This window comes from Talpa europaea (genome assembly GCF_964194135.1).
Source record: "Talpa europaea genome assembly, chromosome: 6".
NCBI classification, from domain to species: domain Eukaryota; kingdom Metazoa; phylum Chordata; class Mammalia; order Eulipotyphla; family Talpidae; genus Talpa; species Talpa europaea.
Genome location: NC_140072.1, coordinates 96681873 through 96701844, shown reverse-complemented (window position 1 = coordinate 96701844; position 19972 = coordinate 96681873). Strand labels below are relative to the sequence as shown.

The 19972-nt window shown below is 36.5% G+C and overlaps 1 protein-coding gene across 3 annotated transcripts in view; it reads left to right on the top strand.

Annotated features, from left to right (window-relative positions):
• The window catches only part of GTF2F2 (general transcription factor IIF subunit 2), a gene marked incomplete at its 3' end in the record, with an annotated part of 125651 nt that overhangs the window by 90361 nt on the left and 15318 nt on the right, over window positions 1-19972 (top strand). For all 3 annotated transcript variants that reach the window (XM_084235312.1, XM_084235313.1, XM_084235311.1), the window contains 2 exons: window positions 8587-8686; window positions 18377-18520. In XM_084235312.1, coding sequence (XP_084091438.1) covers window positions 8587-8686; window positions 18377-18520 — 244 coding nt within the window. The remainder of the gene's footprint in view (window positions 1-8586; window positions 8687-18376; window positions 18521-19972) is intronic.

Below are 19972 nucleotides of genomic sequence, written 5' to 3'. Positions count from 1 at the left end.
CTGCCAGATCATGGTCAAAATCACAGTTATGCTGGGCCTCCCCGGTGGCGCAGCGGTTGAGTGCTGGGTTGCGAAGCTGCCCGCGGCCTCTGCGGCGCCGGTTCGATCCCCGGCTGTTCCCCGGCCACCGGAGGAGGGTCCCACATGGCGTGCAGACCTCTCCTGCCGCCCGCTGCTCCCCTCAGCAGTGTACTTCGGTCCTTCTGCCTGCTCTGCTCCTCGCTCTGGCTCTGGTGAATTCTCTGGCCCTCCCGTGCTTCTGACTGTACCCAGTGCTTGTATAAACAAACAAATAAATAAATAAAATAAAATAAAACATTTCTCTATAAAAAAAAAATCACAGTTATGCTGGGACTTAATTGGTAATTTAAATTGTAATATTCTCATGGAGAAGGATTCATCTTAGTGTTAAGTCTTCCACTAAGAGGAAACTGTTAAGTTGAACCCTATAAATTTCTAGCAAAAAAATTGGTCACATTTGGGCCTCCCAGGTGGCACGGGGTTAAAGTATCAGTGCTATCAAGCTGTCAAGCCATTGCCAGCCACTGCAATATGAGTTCAATCTCCAGCCAGGGAGCTAACCCACATGGCTCAGCAGACCTCTCCTGTCTTGCCCATTGCTCCCCTCAGCAGTATGTTTTAGTCAATCCAACTGTTCTGCTCCCCACTCTGTCCTCTGTCTCTGGTGAATCCTCTTACCACTACCACCACCACCACCCCTGCACCTCTGGCCTACACCCCAGTTCTTGTATGCATAAATAAAATAAATCTTTTTTTAAAAAAAACAGTCAAATTTCTGTTTTTTAGGAGATATTTTTTGATTGTTTGAACACCAACTGGAATACTCTCCCCTGAGAGCAGTCTTGGAGAGTCCATCAGCCATCTCATGAATTGCCCTCAAAATGAGAGTGTGGAAATGGAGGTGGAAGGAATGGCTGGTCTTGGAACAAAAACTGTAATCTTGATGCAAGTGGTTATGACACACTTGTGTCATGGCTTTTCTTCTCCTGGTAATAATTCCTAATTTGTTGCTGAAAACAAAAAGCAAAACTAGGAGATATACTCACTCACTCCCAGAGAGAGAGATCAGTGGGCCTGGCATAGCTAGGGTTCTGAAGGGAGAGAGTTTGCCCATTTTAAAGGTTGAAATAGTTGACAGTGCTTAACAAATGATTTCACGTAAGCATCTGACTCTGCCTCTTCTTGGGTAATTGGAAGATCTCGTAGTGCTAGGTTTACATCCTAAGAGTAACAGTCACCAGGTGTGAAGGACTTAATGTTCCTTTGGGATGGGACTGTGCTCTACTTCCAGTTCAATACCACCCCCCTCCCTCACTGTTACTTTCTACTTTCTTGACATACTCTTGCAGACATTTGAGTTTGTGGTTGCTCTGTGCAGTAGAACTTTCTGCAGTGAAGAGCTGTTTTTTATCTGTGTTGTCCTATATGACAGCCACTTGTGACATGTAACTTTGAGCACTTAAATTGTGGCCACTGTGACTGGGAAACTGGTGTTTTTAATTAATTTAAATATCTCATATTGCTAGTGGCTACCATATTGGACAGTACAAGTAAATCATGGAGTATTTTTCTTTATTGGTTATTTCCTACAGAGTGAAAGTTAAACTTAAAACATTTTATAGTTTCTTTTCTTAAATGCCAAATCTAAATGTCAGCATATATTACTATAAATCTTACGATTTGACAAGCATATTACCATGTCTGATTAAATGCAGTCTAGAACTTTTCTTCTTGTCCTTTTATCCCCCTATTCAACACTTTTCCTCCCTATTTAAAACATTTATTTTGCATGCCTTTCTAGGTCCTAGGGATAGGCATAAGATCACTTGATTATTTTTTAAAATATTTGTAAGACACTTGTCTAAACAATATATTTACTATCTTTAATCCTTCCAATAATTCTGCCATATAATGATATAATTTGATTACTTGTTAGTCGCAAGCCCTAAAATTTCTTCATTGCCACTTAAATTCACATTCTAATAGATTTACATGAACTCTAGTACAGTTTCTCTTAGAAGCTCTCTTTGGCCTATTCCTAAAATAAGGAAACTTCCTATAAATGAACTCTCTTGAAACTAGGTATCATCAGAACCTCTTCATATTAGTCATCAGTTCAGCATATAAATGGTTGTTGCCTCACCTGGCCTTTCTCCCAGCCTTCTGTCACCTGCTCCCAAGCTGATTCTCCTTCTTAAACTTCCTTTTTTGATACCTGACTTTTGGGCCAAGTGTATGTGCCCTGGCTCACACAGGCATCCCAGTGTTCCACTGCTGTTCCTGTGTCTCCTTGCCTTGAGATTTTTTTCTTTTTCTCACCCTTGCAAATGTTAGCTTCCTCCCCCTTGAGAGGCAGTTTACCTCCTTCACTGCTTTACCTTCTTCTTTTCAAAAGTGAAATCAAAATCACAAGAAAATACACATTCTTTTGTAAAAGCTATCATTTTAAGAATGGCATAAATTGCCATCAAATGTAGCTATAGCACAAAGGATAGATGACTGTTAAAAGATTGATATTTACATTGTAAAATGACTCCTACCTTGGCAGTTGCTGGTAGAAACATTTATTGTTCATTGCTTTTTGTACTTGTATAATTCTACAGTTGATAACTAGATTACGAAGGCGATATTACTTTGGGTTTTCTGCTTAGGCATGAAAATAGTCCGCATGTATAACATCAGGCATTATCGTGGTATATATAAATACAGGATTCTGCCTTTTCCTTTGTGATCCAATTGTTCATTAAAGGTTTCATTCATCATTTGCTTAACAAATATTTACTGGGTTCTTTTACATAAGAAGCATTGTACTTACCCATGAGGTAAATGAAGGATCTCTTGACAAAATTTGTTGACTTTTCTTCCTCAAACTACCAACAGCTTAGAGCAATAAAATTTGGGGTGGGGGGGGGTTGTTGTTACTGTTGTTACATCTTACCGGTGTTCATCCTCTGAAATATATGGGTGATGTATGTTCTTTTTTATAATATGAATTTTGTATTTCCAAATATACTAAACCGTTTGATAATTGAATTCCCAGTATAGTACATAAATCTTAATAAACTATGACAATGAAGGTTGTTTTTTTTTTAAAGATTTATTTATTTATACAAGCACTGGGTACAGTCAGAAGCGCGGGAGGGTGAGAGAATTCACCAGAGCCAGAGCGGGGAACAGAACAGGCAGACTGACGAAATACACTGCTGAGGGAAGCAGCGGGCGGCAGGAGAGGTCTGTGTGCCATGTGGGACCCTCGCCCAGTGGCCGGGGATCGAACCGGCGCTGCAGAGGCTGCGGGCAGCTTCACAGGCCAGTGCTCAACCGCTGCACCACCAGGGGAGGCCCGACAATGAAGGTTTTTAAGTAATTTTGATAAGGGGATTCTGGACCATTATTATAGCCCAATGAATGTAACCTTTACCTGATAGGAGTCAGTTTTTGTTTTTTTGGGTTTTTTTTTTTTTGGTGTTGTAAAGTGTGCTCTCTCTCTCTCTCCTCCTTTACCCTCCCTTCCCTACCCCCCACCCCCCCACACAACCCCACCCACCCATCCTCACCCCGCTTCTCTTTTCTCCTCTCCCTCCTCCAACTCTGCCCCCCTTCCTCCCTCTGCATCCCTCTCTCTTTGGCCTCTTTGAAGACAGATTAAATAGGTATCAAGGAAATTGACTTATTTTGTCATTTTATTAGTGTTGCAGCTTTTACTCATGTAACTTGAGCTTTTTCTTTGATAGGAAAAACAAACAACAACACTAAACTCTTTAATAATTCTAGAATGACTAGTAATTCAATGAGTCCTAGCCTTCTAAGAATGTGGAAGTATATTCTAAATTGTCCTGAAGTGATGGTACTAATTATACCAAATTTTTTTAATGATTTATAAAACAGTAAAATAAAATCTGGTTGCATCTATATAACCACCGAGTATTTTCTTATTGCAGTTTTTGAAAATAGCACCATATTTTAACCTTTCCTTGAAAAGTTAAGACCAGTTTTTAATAATGGTCAGGAGTGTGATGCTTTTAGTTTGCTCCCAGTCCGGCCTAAAAGTGCTGTATATAGATCTATATTCTGCTTCAAACCTCATGTCTCCAGATTACATGCTTTTATACAAGCCTGGGTAAATCTAAGTTTGACATTGAAGGCATGTTGAGGTTAGTAATGTTTAATTTAGTCCATTGTTCAGTGGTAAGATAGAGTTGAAAATTGTTTTGACACCATGAGATAATGTAAAATGAATTATTTAGTGTTAAATAAAGAACCCTGCTAAATTATTTTAGAGTATTCAAGGTTAATTAAAGTATTTTAAGACTTAGTTCTTTAAAAATGTGTTGTCGGTCCATAGATTAACCTTTTGAATTTTAAATCATAAGATGTCCTCTTTTAATTAAAACAAAACCTGTGGAGTTGACGTTTAAAATGTGTAAGAAGGTTATGTTTTTATACGAACTCTTTATTTTTAAAAAGTTAATTCAGTGTTTTCTTTTTTATATTTAGAAGATTAACTACTTTGAGGATAAAAATGGTATGACACTATGAGTGCTGGAATTGACTTTTAAAACTGTTGCATTAGAACAGAAAGGAAAATAGTGCCACATTAATCTGAATTAGGATGCAGTGGCTTTAAGTAAAGTCAAGTGTAAGAATATGACAAGAATAAACTCCCATTTATAAAGAAGCACTTACCTTAACAAATTGAAACCCCGGGGAATTTTCAAACTGTGAAGTAATGAGAACAAGCATTTAATGTGAAAGAAAGGAGTTATTGCACACCTCCCTCCTTGGATGTCTCAAAATCAAATTGTGGATCAAGATAATTGAAACAGGGCCTCCCCGGTGGCGCAGCGGTTGAGCGCTGGGTTGCGAAGCTGCCCGCGGCCTCTGCGACGCAGGTTCGATCCCCAGCTGCTCCCCGGCCACCGGAGGAGGGTCCCACATGGCGCGCAGACCTCTCCTGCCGCCCGCTGCTCCCCTCAGCAGTGTGCTTCGGTCCTTCTGCCTGCTCTGCTCCCCGCTCTGCCTCTGGTGAATTCTCTCACCCACGCTTCTGACTGTACCCAGTGCATGTATAAACAAAAAACAAAACAAATAGATAAATAAATAAAAAAAATGCCTCTATTTTAAAAAAAAAAAAATGATTGAAACAGGGCCAGTAACTTGGTGGTAGCATAACAGATTATCATTTAGTGATGCCAACCCCCTGAGAACTGATTGCATTACGGGACAGTTAATATTAGATTACAAAGAGGTATATCAGAAACTGGCTGTCACTGTTAAATTTTTTCTCAAGTTCTTACACTTTGAAAACATTCTTATATTGGTCTCTTCAATCACCTTTTTTCTCTGTAAAGGCTTATCTCGGTAGCTTTGAGATAATCTCATCTTGGAAGAGTCATTTTCACCAATCTTTTTACAACTCTTAAGCACAAGCAGTAATGCACTAACACTCAAATGAACACTTTAGGATTAGTGTTTACTTCATAGCAGCATACAGTCAATTGTCAAAATACCAACCCCACATCCTGGTCCCTCTGTAGTACTGTAGTTTATTAGTTAAAGATAAGCATTTGTTTAATGTTTGTCTTCCACTTGAGTTAGTGTTTCATTTCCTGCTGCATTCCCAACATTTAACCCAAAGAGGTACCCAGTAAATACTTGCTGGGTGATTGCCAGCAAGAAACTCCATCTGAAATCTGGTCACGGCACAGCTGCAATCAGATCGATAGAGCTGGAGAGCAACAGGGACTAGATCCCAGAGGGACATGAAGTCATGTGAAGGAGCTTGCTTCAGCCCCAAACATTAAGAGAGCATTAAGTAAGTCCAGTATCATCTCTGGGAGGACATGTCACTTGTAGACCTCTAGCAAGTGCTTTCTTCATTTTTCCTAGAAATTATATTTAGCACATGAAAAATACAGTAACATTGGGCCTCCCCTGGTGGCGCAGTGGTTGAGCAGCGCCAGTTTGATCCCCAGCCGCCAGCGAGGGTCTCACATGGTGCAGCAGACCTCTCCTGCCACGCCCACTGCTCCCTTCAGCCATGTTTTTCGTCAGTCTGCCTGTTCTGTTCCCTGCTCTGGCTCTGGTGAATTCTCTCTCTCTCTCACACACACACACACACACACACACACACACACACACACACACACACACACCCCGCACTTCTGATTGTACCCAGTCCTTGTATAAATAAATAAATAAATCTCTAAAAAAAAAAAGAAAAGAAAAATACAATAACATTGTATCTATATGATTTATGGTTACATATACTGTAAATTTAAAAAATAGTTCTAGAGCACTTTTCTTACACTTTATAAAAGAATCATTTGTGTATTTAAAGAATAGATATAAATAATTGCAGGAATTAAAATATTTATATTTCCATATAGAAATGATTGTTTAGTGAATTTGGGAATCATCTTAAAAACAAACCAATAGTATTTATAGCTTTCAAATACAAAAAGCAGTTGGTACATATCTAATATCTTCTGATTAATTTGGTATTATATACCTAAAAATAGGCAGATGTTAATAGAGGAACTAAATAATAAAAATATTGTACAGATATCTTTTATGTTACAAGTTGCACTTTTGAATAAATTTAAATTTTTTATTATATTGGGTAATACTGTTTTGCAGCACTCCATGGGATTCAGAGGTGTAGGATCCCCCCTCTTCAGGTGTATATCACCAGCCGCTCCTACCACCAAGAAACCCATAGTCTTCTACCATAGTCCATTGGACCCCTTCCACATACTGCTCTCTACCACTTCCCACCCCCTCTGGTAGCCTTAATTTTACCTGCACATATCTAGGGTTTGGTTTTGGCTGAACCTTTGTTTTGTTTCTCTCCATTCCACAGATAAGTGAAACCATCTGGTACTTGTCTTTCTCCTTCCATCTTATTTCGCTTAGCATGATCCCCACCAGTTCCATCCGTGTTGTTGAAAAAAAAAGAAAAGAGTTCATCTTTTGTGTGTATTGTGTTTTTAACACCCGATTAGTATTCTACTGTGTATATATACCACATCTTCTTAATCCACTCATGTGTCCTTGGGCACTTAGATTGTTTCCACAACTTAACTACCATAAAAAGTACTGTAGTGAGCATAGGATGCCTGTATCCTAAAATAATTTTATTTTTTAATTATTTTTAGAATTTAGGATGAAAATTATTTTTAGTTCCTTTCTACAGAATTGAAGGATTTAAAGTGCCGTTCTAATACCTATCTGGTGTTGAATGCATTATTTTTAAATTACCAACATTTTTTATGGCTTTCAAACTAACCTTCCAAGAAGCAATGTTTCTTTATTTCATTAAGAAAGTATGCTTCCTTTCCTGATAATAAAAGTAATAAATATTTGTTGCAGAAATTTTAGAAAAGATACAGAAATTTTTTTTTTAGAAATAATAGATTACATTAATTCTGATCTCACCTTTCATGATCTACTTTCTTTTAAAAATTTAATTGTTTTTATTAAATAGGCAATTTTCTAATGTGACTCTCAGTTTTTTTTGCTGTGATAGTTAAATCCCACTAGTTCTTTTTGGGCTCACTTTCCTTCTTCCTAAAATAAGTCTATTAGTAGTTCACTCCAGACCTATGAATAACAAACTTAGTTTTTGTCAAAAATATTTTATTTTTCATCAATTATAATTTAGCTAGACATGATTAGCTTTTTTTTCTTCTAATACTTTAAATATATGCTTGTATTCCAATATCTTACTGATAAATCTAAAGATAAAATGATACCTTTTGTCTTAAAAATTATCACCTTGAAAAAGTTTTTAGATGTACTGTACTGATATACTAATGAATCCATCTAATTTTGAAAATAAGAAAATGGTTGAAGTGAGTTCAAAATGGTTCAGTGAGTCACTGAATGTGGCAATATTTAGTCCAAACCAAAGTTTCCTAAGGTTGCTAGTTGAGAGAGAGAGAGAGAGAGAGAGAGAGAGAATGTGTGTGTGTGTAATCTAAGTATTGTGTTTTGTTGTATGCTCTACATAGTATCATATGTTTGTTTTGTGGCTCTTTTCCCAAAAGTAGTATTTTGAGTTACATTTTAATTTCGATGGGATTTGTTTGCAGTAGTGCAGATCACTGTCCAGTAGAATTTTCTGTGATAATGGAAATGCTCTGTAGCTGCACTATCTAAAAGAAAACTCAGTGCCTGACACTGAATGCCAGTGTATTATCTGTTTTTTATTTTTGTCTTTTGTCAGGTGAATACAAGTTCTGAATTAATAACTTGACCAGATTTAGACTTTATAATTTAAGATAATTTGTTTTTGCATGAAGATACTTTCCCAAAAATTTATAACTAGCATCTTTCTTATAGTAGTTTGTTTGACATATAGTATAAAATTAGAAGAAATTTATAGTATTATAATGCTATAGTTTGTATGTTTCATATTCACTGTGTTTTTGAAGTATTAAGGCTGCTATACCTTCTGAGTTTTTCATATATTAATTGTTTCTCATGTAAGAACTAAAGGAGTAACTCCTCAGATTTTACTCTAATAAACAAGTAAATCTGTTAATAATGCCTTTTCTTTTTCAGATTGCAAATAGAAGAGTCCTCCAAGCCTGTAAGGTTATCACAACAACTGGACAAAGTAGTGACAACCAATTACAAGCCTGTTGCTAATCATCAATACAATGTAAGTCTTTGTCGTTATTTTGTTATCAATATCTATTCTTTTCAAGATGATGCACTTTTCTATCAGGTGCTTGAACTATCCATACTTACTAAGGAATAGGATAATTTGCAGAGGATACAAAAGATGTTCACTCTGTATCCTAAGTGGAACAATGAGAAGAGAGCAGCCTTTATCTAAACTGCTTTGAAAAGGAATAAAACTTTAGTTTTCAATGTTTATGATGTTTTAAAATACAGTATACTTAATGAATACTAGTTTTTATTATCTTTTTCTATACCTTATAACTGAGAGTTTTTAAATATTTTGTGGATATTTTATTTTAAAAGATCATGGAACAGGGCCTCCCCGGTGGCACAGCGGTTGAGCTCTGGGTTGTGAAGCTGCCTGCAGCCTCTGCAGCGCCGGTTCCATCCCCGGCTGCTCCCCGGCCACCGGAGGAGGGTCCCACGTGGCGCGCAGACCTCTCCTGCCGCCCACTGCGCCCCTCAGCAGTGTACTTCGGTACTTCTGCCTGCTCTGCTCCCCGCTCTGGCTCTGGTGAATTCCCTCACCCTCCCGCGCTTCTGACTGTACCCAGTGCTTGTATAAATAAATAAATAAATAAACAAATCTTTAAAAAAAAAAAAAAGATCATGGAACAATGGTATTTTTTCCTATTGATTAAGATCATTTTGCATAGTTTCACCTTTCACAGGCATTTTTATGGCCTCACACTACCCTGCAAAGTGAGAATTGCTTATATATGTTCTTTAAACTTTTTTTATAGAATTACATCTTATCTGTACATATGTATTATGTATGTTATATATATATACAATATATGACACACTTACATATGTTGTATAAAGTGTCTACTCGTATATGTTTTTAACTACAGTGAGGAGAAGAACACAATTTCCATAGGACTATAAAAAGATATAACCTTTCTGGGGGAGAGTTTGCTAATTTATCAAAAGCACTATAAAGGCAAATAGCCTTTGACCTAGCAGTCTTGTATCTAAGAATTTCTTAGTAAGACACGTGCCCAAAGACATATGTATAATAGTGTTTCTCTCTATTGTTTAACATAGAGAAAGATTGGAAACAAATACCCAAATTAAGAATCAGATAAATGTTTTAGCAGTTATTATTTTTACATGGTAGGAGCTGACTTTCTACTAGTTTTTGAATTGTTGGAGTTGCCGTAGTGAACTCATATTGTCTAAATTTTGCAGTGGGTAGTTAAACTTTTCTGTTGGGTTGGGAAAGAGAAAAAACTAGGGATAAGTGTTAGTACCTAGTCATGATAGCATCCTGCCATAATTATTTAAGATTTGCCTTCTCTTTGACATATTTTTAAATGCCAGCTGTTGCCTAAGATGTCTACTCCTGATAAATCATAAAATCCCTGGCCTCAAGGAGCTGCCATTTCTTTCAGTTCTCTAGTTATGACTTTCTAGACCCCAGTTGGGGTATAATCTGTATTTCCTTTGACGTAGTAAGTCAACATTTGTAGATTATAATCACTTTTTCCTAAATTCCACAAGGGTAATTCCTCTTATACTGTTATAGGCCATCATTTGTGAACAAAGTATCTCTCTCAGGTCAATCAAAGCTGCCACTTTGCTAGTATGAAAGCTCTGACCTCTGTCTAGTTATGTTCTTAGTGACACTGGAAGTCATAAAGTGTTGTATTTTTACAATGTCTGCATTGTTTTCTGTATGAATACTTTGTATTCTGAACTCCTTTTAAGATATAAAGCTATAAATCCACTTTAAAGACTCTAATATGAAGTGACATTTCAATTCATGTTATAAACCTTTATTAAGGTTCTCATGGTGTGAATGAGTCATTAAGCTAATGCAATTATAACAATAAATCATATAGTAATCATTGAGATTTTGTTTACATAAAAACAAACGTTGATTATAATCTATCACATTGCATTTTTTAATATAACGATTTCTTTCCTTGGGAATGTATCAGAATAAGCAAAGATACCTGCGTAGCAGTTTAGGCTGTTTGTTTGTTTTTCATACCTTTGAAAAGTATAGTGTATAATGTCAGCTCTTGGATGAGTATAAAACTGTTGTCATTATCAAAGGGGGACATTGACTTAAAAGGTTGGGAAATACCAACGTAGTTCAACAAGAATTAATTAGAGGTTGTGTAATTATGGCATTCAGTAAAAACATTTGAACTTAGCATAATGTTGAAATGTTTTCATTTCCAGGGGGAACTATATAAACATGAAGCCCAGTATTTCATTTTATTGTCTTTTTTTTTTTTTAATTGAGGTAGCGTTGGTTTACAACACTTACATGTGATTCAGATGTATGTTACCACACCACACCTAACACTAAGGAACCCATAGACCTTTACCAAGGCCAGTATTTCATTGTAACAATTCAGATTCTTTGAATGAAATTTTCAGGATAAAAATAAGGGGAAAATTGTACCAAAAAATGAAAGAGGAGATGGAAAATGGCTTACATATTTGTGAAACTATTCTACATTTGATCAGAAAGAAATATACTTGTATTTAGTCCCATAAACTTTTTCATCTACCTATGACACATAGATAAGTTTGCATATATATGTCAACATCTATGAATATTTACACTGTCAATGTGTATGTGGAACTATCTGGGATATAATATCTACAATACTTGCCATTCAGAACACATATATTGGTCTAAAAAGAATTATATGATTAGCAGTATCTCTTAGAATATTCCTTCCTTGAAATCATGGCCCTAAAAATTCTCCCCTTCGTGGGATAGAAGCTGTAAGGGTACTCCCTTAGTGGCCATTCCTTGCCTTAGATCTTTATTAAGTTTCTGAAATTTGAACTGGTTTAATATGTTGGAGTTGGGGACATTTAGGAATGTGTTTAATCCAGCATTTTGCAAATATTTGAACCTCAAATTTCCCTTCCTCCAGCATTTGAAGTAGTGAAAAGAAACTTTGGCAAATAGTGGGTTGGCAAAGTTAGGATTTACAAGAGGCCCATTGAGTGAAGGTGGAATATATTGGAGCTTATATTTATCTTATTTTCCTCTAACAGGAAAAATTGCTCTTTAGAAATATTTACTGTGGCATTTCACCCTCATAACTCTCTGTAGTCCTTGTTCTAGCCAGTGATTTTTTTAGTAAAAATTGGAGAACACAAAGGGCTGAGAATGCTGCTTTCAGCACCTCCTGTTTTCATTTGCTTCTAGCTTTTTAGGTTTGGTACCGCATTAAGGGGCTTGCAGAATATGGTGTCTATTAACTAAAAATTCAATTTCACAAAATGAATAAATGATTTAAAAAGATTTTGCAAAGAACCTCTATGTTTAATACTAATAAAGCAAACATGAAAATAAAAGTAAAAAAATTTATACTTCCCTTGCTTCTAAAATGATCTCTATCAGTCACTTGACGTAGAAAGATGACATAATCCAATCTGACAAGAACTCAGTCCTCCCCAAAAGGAAATTATTAATATCATTTGGCTTGTCATCCCCTGTCTTTAATGATGATTCAGTTAGTGTCTATCATGGAAACAAAGCAACTCTAGATTTTTCAAGCAGAAAGGGATTTGACGTAGGGAATTGGTTACAGATGGTTTATGAATACAAAATGGAAGGGCTGGAGTTACAAAAAGGAGAAGGGGGTTTGTTACCAGAGATCAGGAAGCTGCTGCTGCTGCCACTGGCTTTCTTCCCACAAGCATAAAAAAAGAAAAACTTTTCCTACTTTCATTCTCCCATTGGCAGAACCCCAGCGGGAAACCAACTGGCAAGGGAATCTTGGGAGTAAAGGCACAGGTCAACCTGCTGCCACCACTGCGAAGGTCAAGAGCTGAAAACTTGTCAGAAATAAGTGCCATTTGACCCTTGACCTGTGTGTGTGTTGTAAATTAAGCTAAATCAGCTATTGCTAGTATAGAATTATCAGTTTTCAGTTCATTTAAAAGCTAAACATCTGGAACATGAAAATAAATAGTGTATGTTGAGTGCAAAAATTTTAAGTATTTTGTGATTTTGACAAATGAAATTAAAACTTAAAACTCTTAAAATAACATTTTGTTTTCATTCATTCCTTTAAATTTTGTGTTTGCTTTATAATATCTGTGCATATTAACACAGTGTAGTACATGTTTGTAGTTTACAAGTAGATATGCATAATTCATGCTTTGTATATTTTGCTGGTAAAAGTACATAATCAAAATGTAGAGTGAGCTGATACGTAAGATTCCTCCCAACTCCCTTTACCTCTGATTACAAGTGATGATGCTTCTGTATGTGTTTTTAATGATTTTTGTGGACATCATTATCTAGCCTATATAAATTTTGCAGCATTCGAATCTGAAGTCTGTAGTCCTTTGACCTTTTTCGTAAGGAACCCATTCTCTCTCATGAGGAATCATGTCCTTTATTTACATTGTGGTTCTCAGTGAGGGCTGTGCACTGGAATCACCTGTTCAGCTTTTAGAAAAGAAAAATATTTTCAGAGATTGATTTAAGTGCTTTAATGTGGATCCCAACAATCTCAAATTGTTTAAGTTCTCAGAGTAATTTTAGCATGTAGTAGATCTGCTCCAAAGAGACAGGAGACTTTTATAATCCTGGCTGCTATGTCTTGTTGGGGATGGAGGCGAAAAATGATAGCTGGAAAGAGACCAGGAAGCCTCTTTCCACCAAATCTAAGGTTTTAAAAAAGAATTGATATCTTCTTGTATTTTCCTCTCAGCCTCTTCCCCCTTCCAGCTTATAAAGATTTCTCTGTCTCTCTTCTTTTTATTCTTGGCAACAGCTCTGGGTCAGAAAGCAAAAGAAAATTTAAAAAAAAAAATCTGGAAAATTATTGATGGAAGGAAGAGAATTATTATATAAAATCTTTAGATATACCCCCAGGAACGACATAGTAAATCTGTTTTTATGCATACTGTGATTCCTTCTGTGTGGCAACTGTTAATTTTCAGACCTGAGGTTGCTGAATTTTTGGTTTGTTTTTTTCAGTTCATGTATAAATGTGCGATTTTGCTGATTAAAATGGATGCCTACAGGTCTATATTACAAATGCTTTTCTGCAGTATTTGCCCATTGTATATAAGTATACTACATAATTTGTCATTTGAATTTGCATACTGAAGACTAATGACTGTGACTCCAAAGAATGAATTTTCTCCCTGGAAATAAGGACAGAATTTCAATTTAAAGCAGAAATATTGGGGGGTGAGGGAAATCTTTCTTGAGGATTTAAAATGCAAACCATGATATTCAAGGCTGTCATGCTCACTTCAAAAGTTAAAATAAAAGCCTCCACAAAAGACTGCCTTGACAAAGCAATCAGATTGTTTCCGCAAACAGCAATCTAGAAATTTACAGACATCTGTATTATAATATTTTAATTGGCAGTGGGTGGTATTTATAATTTTAGTCAGTGATTAACGTTTCAATAATGATGGTTGAACATATCAGTACCACATCCACAGTGGATTTTCAACATTTGATTGCATTTTAGTCTTGAATAATTAGTTTTCTGCTATGAAAGTAAGTTAACCATGTGTGATGGATTTTTTGGGGTTCATAAATATTTGTTACTGGAGACTAAACTTAAATTTCTTTCTGAATTGACTTTTATGTCTGTGCATTTGGTTTTGCGATGATTTATGGTCATTGGGAGCAGATATAAGATTGGTAGTTAAAATTCACATAATTCAAAAGTTGTTCTTCCAGTAACTATATTATTAATAATACTTTGTGGTAGCTTCTGATAAGTTGTTATCTGACTGCCTATATCATTTCCTTATGTGCCACTAGAAATCACATCTCTTAAATAGGCTATTTCACATCATTTGTAGTTTATTTGTAGGATTACTATTTTTTATGGTAGAAAGTTGTAAATACAATACTTAAATTACCATTTCTATAATGTTTAATATTAAAAATGGCAAGGACCTTAACTTTATGCTTATTATAAGATTAATTATTAGCTAATGACAAGTAAATCATTTAGATACCTTTTTTATAATTACATGCACATTAAACTATCTGATACCACTGAGTGGAATAAACCCATCTTGAACATTATCAAAGAAGATTTAACTAATTTCTGTACTGCAAAAAAAATTGTTTTAAAACAACTTGTACAGACTACCCTATAGTACACACCCTAAGGGCATAAAAGAGACATTCCATTTTACTTTTTGTTTATAAATAAGTCTAGGGTTAAATTTCTAGTACTTAAATTTCTCTAGTGAGGAATAACATGTCCTCTTTTGTCATTGCTGTTATTATTTTATGTCTCAGTCTTCAGATTAAACTTTCGTGTTTTTATTTCACCTCTCAAAAGTACATCTGGGCTGCAATACACCAAGTATTGAGTCTCCATTAACATGGAAAGATCATTTCTTCTGCAATAATTTCTTTCACAGAAATAAAGATTTCTGGTCTGTTTTCCCCTTAACTTTCAGTAGGAAAGCGCCAACATTAAATGTAGTATTTTTGACAGTGAAATATATAAACCAAGATTTAAGAAATATATCTTTGTAGAAACTGGTACCTTTCTGCTCATTAACATATACTAATCACAACTTAATCTGACCCTTAAGTCTTAACTTCAGTACTAATTTTTAAGTTCATTTATAATATATTAAATTCTTACCATTGTGTGAGGCCCTTTCGAATTTTACACATAGATTTGGGGTTGGGGCAACTTGATAGCAAATACTTGATTAAAATTTTTTCTTTCCACTTCCAGGTAAAGTGGGATATCTTGCTTTGCCAGGAGGTTTCTTTATTTAAAAATATTTTTCCTATTAATCTTTCTAACTTCTCCTGTCATTTTACACAGGAAGAGACTGCTGAGGGTGGAAGCTGAATATACTATTACTTCTCTTTCTTATCTCCTGAATTTAACTTTTTCCATTTCTTTCAGCATAAATTAAAGCCAGGAAGGGAGGGCAGACCAGAGTATCGTGCAGCTCTAATCCCACATCCCACTCAAACCTGTTGGAAAGAAACAGACTTTCCCTACTCTTCCTTAGTCTGATTCTGTATCCTTCTCTTTTGTAGATCCCAAGTTAAGTTTCTTCTCTTTGATCCAAAGATCCTCTTGCTTGTTTTTTTTTGTTTTGTTATGGTCTGAGAGACTTAAACTTCTCATTCAAACACCCATTTTCTTAGTTCTAGTCTTCTTTTGACACCAGAAAAATAAAATTCTTTCTTGAACAACATCTCCATCTTTTCTGGTCTTTGCTATCACTGCAGCCTTCTTTCTCTCTAAATTGAGGTAGACTCTGTACTTTGTCTTTGTCATTAAAAATGCTTTTTTAAAATGTCTTTTCCCGGGCCTCCCCGGTGGTGCAGCGGTTGAGCGCCTGGTTGCGAAGCTGCCCGCAGCCTCTGCAGCGCCCGTTCGATCCCTGGCTGCTCCCCAGCCACTGGAGGAGGGTCCCGCATGGTGTGCAGACCTCTCCTGCCGCCCGCTGCTCCCCTCAACAGTGTACTTCAGTCCTTCTGCCTGCTCTGCTCCCCGCTCTGGCTCTGGTGAATTCTCTCACCCTCCCCGCGCTTCTGACTGTACCCAGTGCTTGTATAAATAAATTAATAAATAAATCTTAAAAAATAAAATAAATAAAATAAAATGTCTTTTCCCACTTTGAGAAGACTTTAATTTTCTCCTGGGTCATAGGTTTCTCTGTTTTTTCATTTCTCATTTCCAGTTTCGGTTCTAACTCCTCTAGCTACTCTGCTCATCTTTAGTAAATCCTTGTAGTTGCCCATAGTTATCTTGTCCTAGGTAACTCCTGGTCTACTGGTACTCCATTTAAAATGTTCCAGACCCGGGCCTCCCCAGTGGCGCAGTGGTTGAGCGCTGGGTTGTGAAGCTGCCCGCGGCCTTTGTGGCGCCGGTTCGATCCCCGGCTGCTTCCCGGCCACTGGAGGGTCCCACATGGCGCGCAGACCTCTCCTGCCGCCCGCTGCTCCCCTCAGCAGTGTGCTTCGGTCCTTCTGCCTGCTCTGCTCCCCGCTCTGGCTCTGGTGAATTCTCTCACCCTCCCGCGCTTCTGACTGTGCCCAGTGCTTGTATAAACAAAACAAACAAACAAATAAATAAATAAAAGCATGCCTCTATAAAAAAAAAAGAGTCTTTAAAATGTTCCAGACCCTCTTTGTATTTTAATACATTAGCACTTCTCATATGTATTCTTTTGAAAGGGACTCTCTTATTTGCCCCATATTTAGTGCAAAGCCAAGCACATAGTACATGCTTAGAAGAGATAAGTCGATTTTGAGTTCTACTTCCAAGGTGTACATATCAAAAAAATTAAGACAAGTTAGTCCTTTCTTCTTGTGTGAGTCCTAATAACAGTCTCTGTTGTTACAATGTGAAGAATAGGCCTCACTATATGTGAGTAGAAGTATTACAATAATTTAGTTTCAGGGCTCCCTGGTCGCTCAAGGGGTTAAGCGTTAACACTGTGAAGCAATCCACAGCTACTGCAGTACAAGTTCCATCCTCAACCAGGGAGGTGACCCACATGGCGCAGCAGACCTCTCCTGTCTTGCCCACTGCTCCCCTCAGCAGTGTATTTCAGTCAGTCTGCTGATTCTGTTCCCTGCTCTGTCTCTCGTGAATCCTCTTACCCCCGACACCTCTGGCTTGCACCCCAGCTCTTATATGCAATAAATAAATAAATCTTTTTTTAAAAAAAATTTAGTTGCACATTTTGAAATGAATTTCATTAGAAGATAGTCCCTAAATAGTTATTCCAGTTGATGAACAGGAAATTATTCTGTGGCACCTTTCACTCAGCCTGCTGATGATTTCGTGTCACTGCTTGCTTCATTTTTGAGAAGAAACACGTTCAAGGAGATCTCACAAAGTCAAGATGAGAAAAGGCCTCCTGACACACTCTGTGTTCTTTCCTTTTTATCAGCACTTTCCAAACCTTTCACTTCCTGGAGAGCCTTCTCTGTGATGTACCTGCCCAATAACCTCCTGCCTGCCCCCAGAACTTCAATTTTAAACCCTAATTTTATCTTCCAGAATGCATCTATTAGATAAGTGATTTTATTGTATGTTGGATAATCAAAAACAAGAACAGCAAAGTAGACTTTCTGATCAGCACAAACTAAAGAATTGATACAATGTTGGCAAAGAAAGCCTTTGTGGGTGGGGAGGAAATGGACATATTACATAAAGTTTTAGGAAATAATAAAAATGGTTTGCAGACTGGCATTAATACTTTCTGAACACCTTAAATGTCTAAGGAAGCCTGGGAGCAATGAGAATCACGAACCATTGCTCTTTAACCTGCTGCCTTAAAACTTAAAATATAAGTTATTTGGATGACTAAAAAGGGAATGCCAGGCCTCCACTGGTGGTGTAGCGGTTGAGCACTGGGCTGTGAAGCTGCCCGCAGCCTCTGCAGCACCGGTTAGATCCCCGGCCACCTGCGAGGGTCCCACATGGCGCACAGACCTCTCCTGCCGTGCCCGCTGCTCCCCTCAGCAGTGTATTTCGTCAGTCTGCCTGTTCTGTTGCCCGCTCTGGCACTGGTGAATTCTCTCACCCTCCCGCGCTTTTGACTGTACCCAGTGCTTGTATAAATAAATAAATAAATAAATCTTAAAAAAAAAGAGAGAGAGAATGCCTATGTTTAAAAGTCAGTGTGTTGAATTGATGCCTTTATTTCTTTTGCTTTTTGCGCATAGATTGAATATGAAAGGAAAAAGAAAGAAGATGGAAAACGAGCTCGAGCTGATAAACAACATGTTTTAGACATACTATTTTCAGCTTTTGAAAAACATCAATACTACAATCTTAAGGACTTGGTGGACATCACAAAGCAGCCTGTGGTATGTATATGCTCTCACTGGTCCTTTAAATATGTCCTGCTTCATTAACATGGCTTTACTGAAGGGAAATGTATCATATATAATTATACATGCACTTATGCTGATGTTAGCTTTTATTTCAGCACTCAGAAAGGATGTCTTGATGCAGCCATATTTTTTTTTTTTTTTACAACAGCAGCCTCATTATTTTAGGCTTCAAGTGTATTTAATCAGTAGTTAATTCCATATGAAGAAAAGGAGGATTTATGTTCCTCTTGATTAATCCTTGATGTTAAGCCTGAATTCTTTGCTTTTATTATTTCTAGTGTTTCTTTTGTACCCCTAGCTCCTTCCCAAAAACCTCAACTTGTTTTGTTTTGTTTTGTTTTGTTTTGGAAGATGTGCCTCATAGAAGAATCACATTCTTTTAGGAGTCTTATATTCTATCATGGTGAGAATGTTTTTCCCTATCTTACAGGCTGTGCTCTCTGGATTTTTTTTTTTTTTTTTTAGTCAGAGTCTGTCTATTAGCATTAGGTCCCCTTAAACTTGAGCTATACTTCCTTACAGAAATGTGGTTGTGGTTGTATTGTCCTAGTCTCCGTTTTTAAGAAAAATATAATCAATATTTTTATACATTTATGTTTATTCTATAAATAATCCTTTTTATCCTTTTCCAGACTTTTGTGCCTATTTGCTAATAATTGGCATTTCTAATCCACTCAACATGCTGATAACAAGGGATCTAAATCCTTTTTCTAACCTCTAAGTCATATTTCCTTCCATTTAACTTTTTCACATCAAGATACAAAAATTGAATTATAAGAGTATTTACTTATAAGTTAAAAAATTAAATGGAGACCCTTATTTTCTGTCATTCTGTCTAATTTCCTTTCTCATTTTATCTACTTTCATTTGTCAAATGAATTCTAACTGTTCCATTCATTTGATTTAAAATATGTAAAAGATAACCAATTTTAAAAACACTTTACATTACCAAATAACTGTTTACTAAAGAGCTTGGTATATTTTTTCCTAACTTATTCAGAGCATGAGAAAATGATTTATGAAACTTCAATGTTGACTATACAGTTTCTCACTCCTGCAGAGATTTCTTTACTGTTACACTTCGGCCTTTCAGTTTTTCATTAAGAAATTAAATTCCAAAAGATTATTTTTTAAATAGCGAGGTCATGCTACACTATTATCAATTCATTTTAATGACCTCACTCCCTTAAGCATCAAAGCCTTTAAAGCAGCATTCCAAGCTATATAAAAAAATTGAAATAGCATAATTTATTAGCTAAGCTGTTTTTCTGATTTTAATGAAGTTTCTCCTTGTATTGTATGTGTATATATATGAATGAAAAGGTCATTCCAGAAACTCAGAATGCACACAATATAACTTCATGAAATATCACACAAAACAATTAGATATGGGAAAATAAGCATTTGTAGAGGGATTTTCGGATG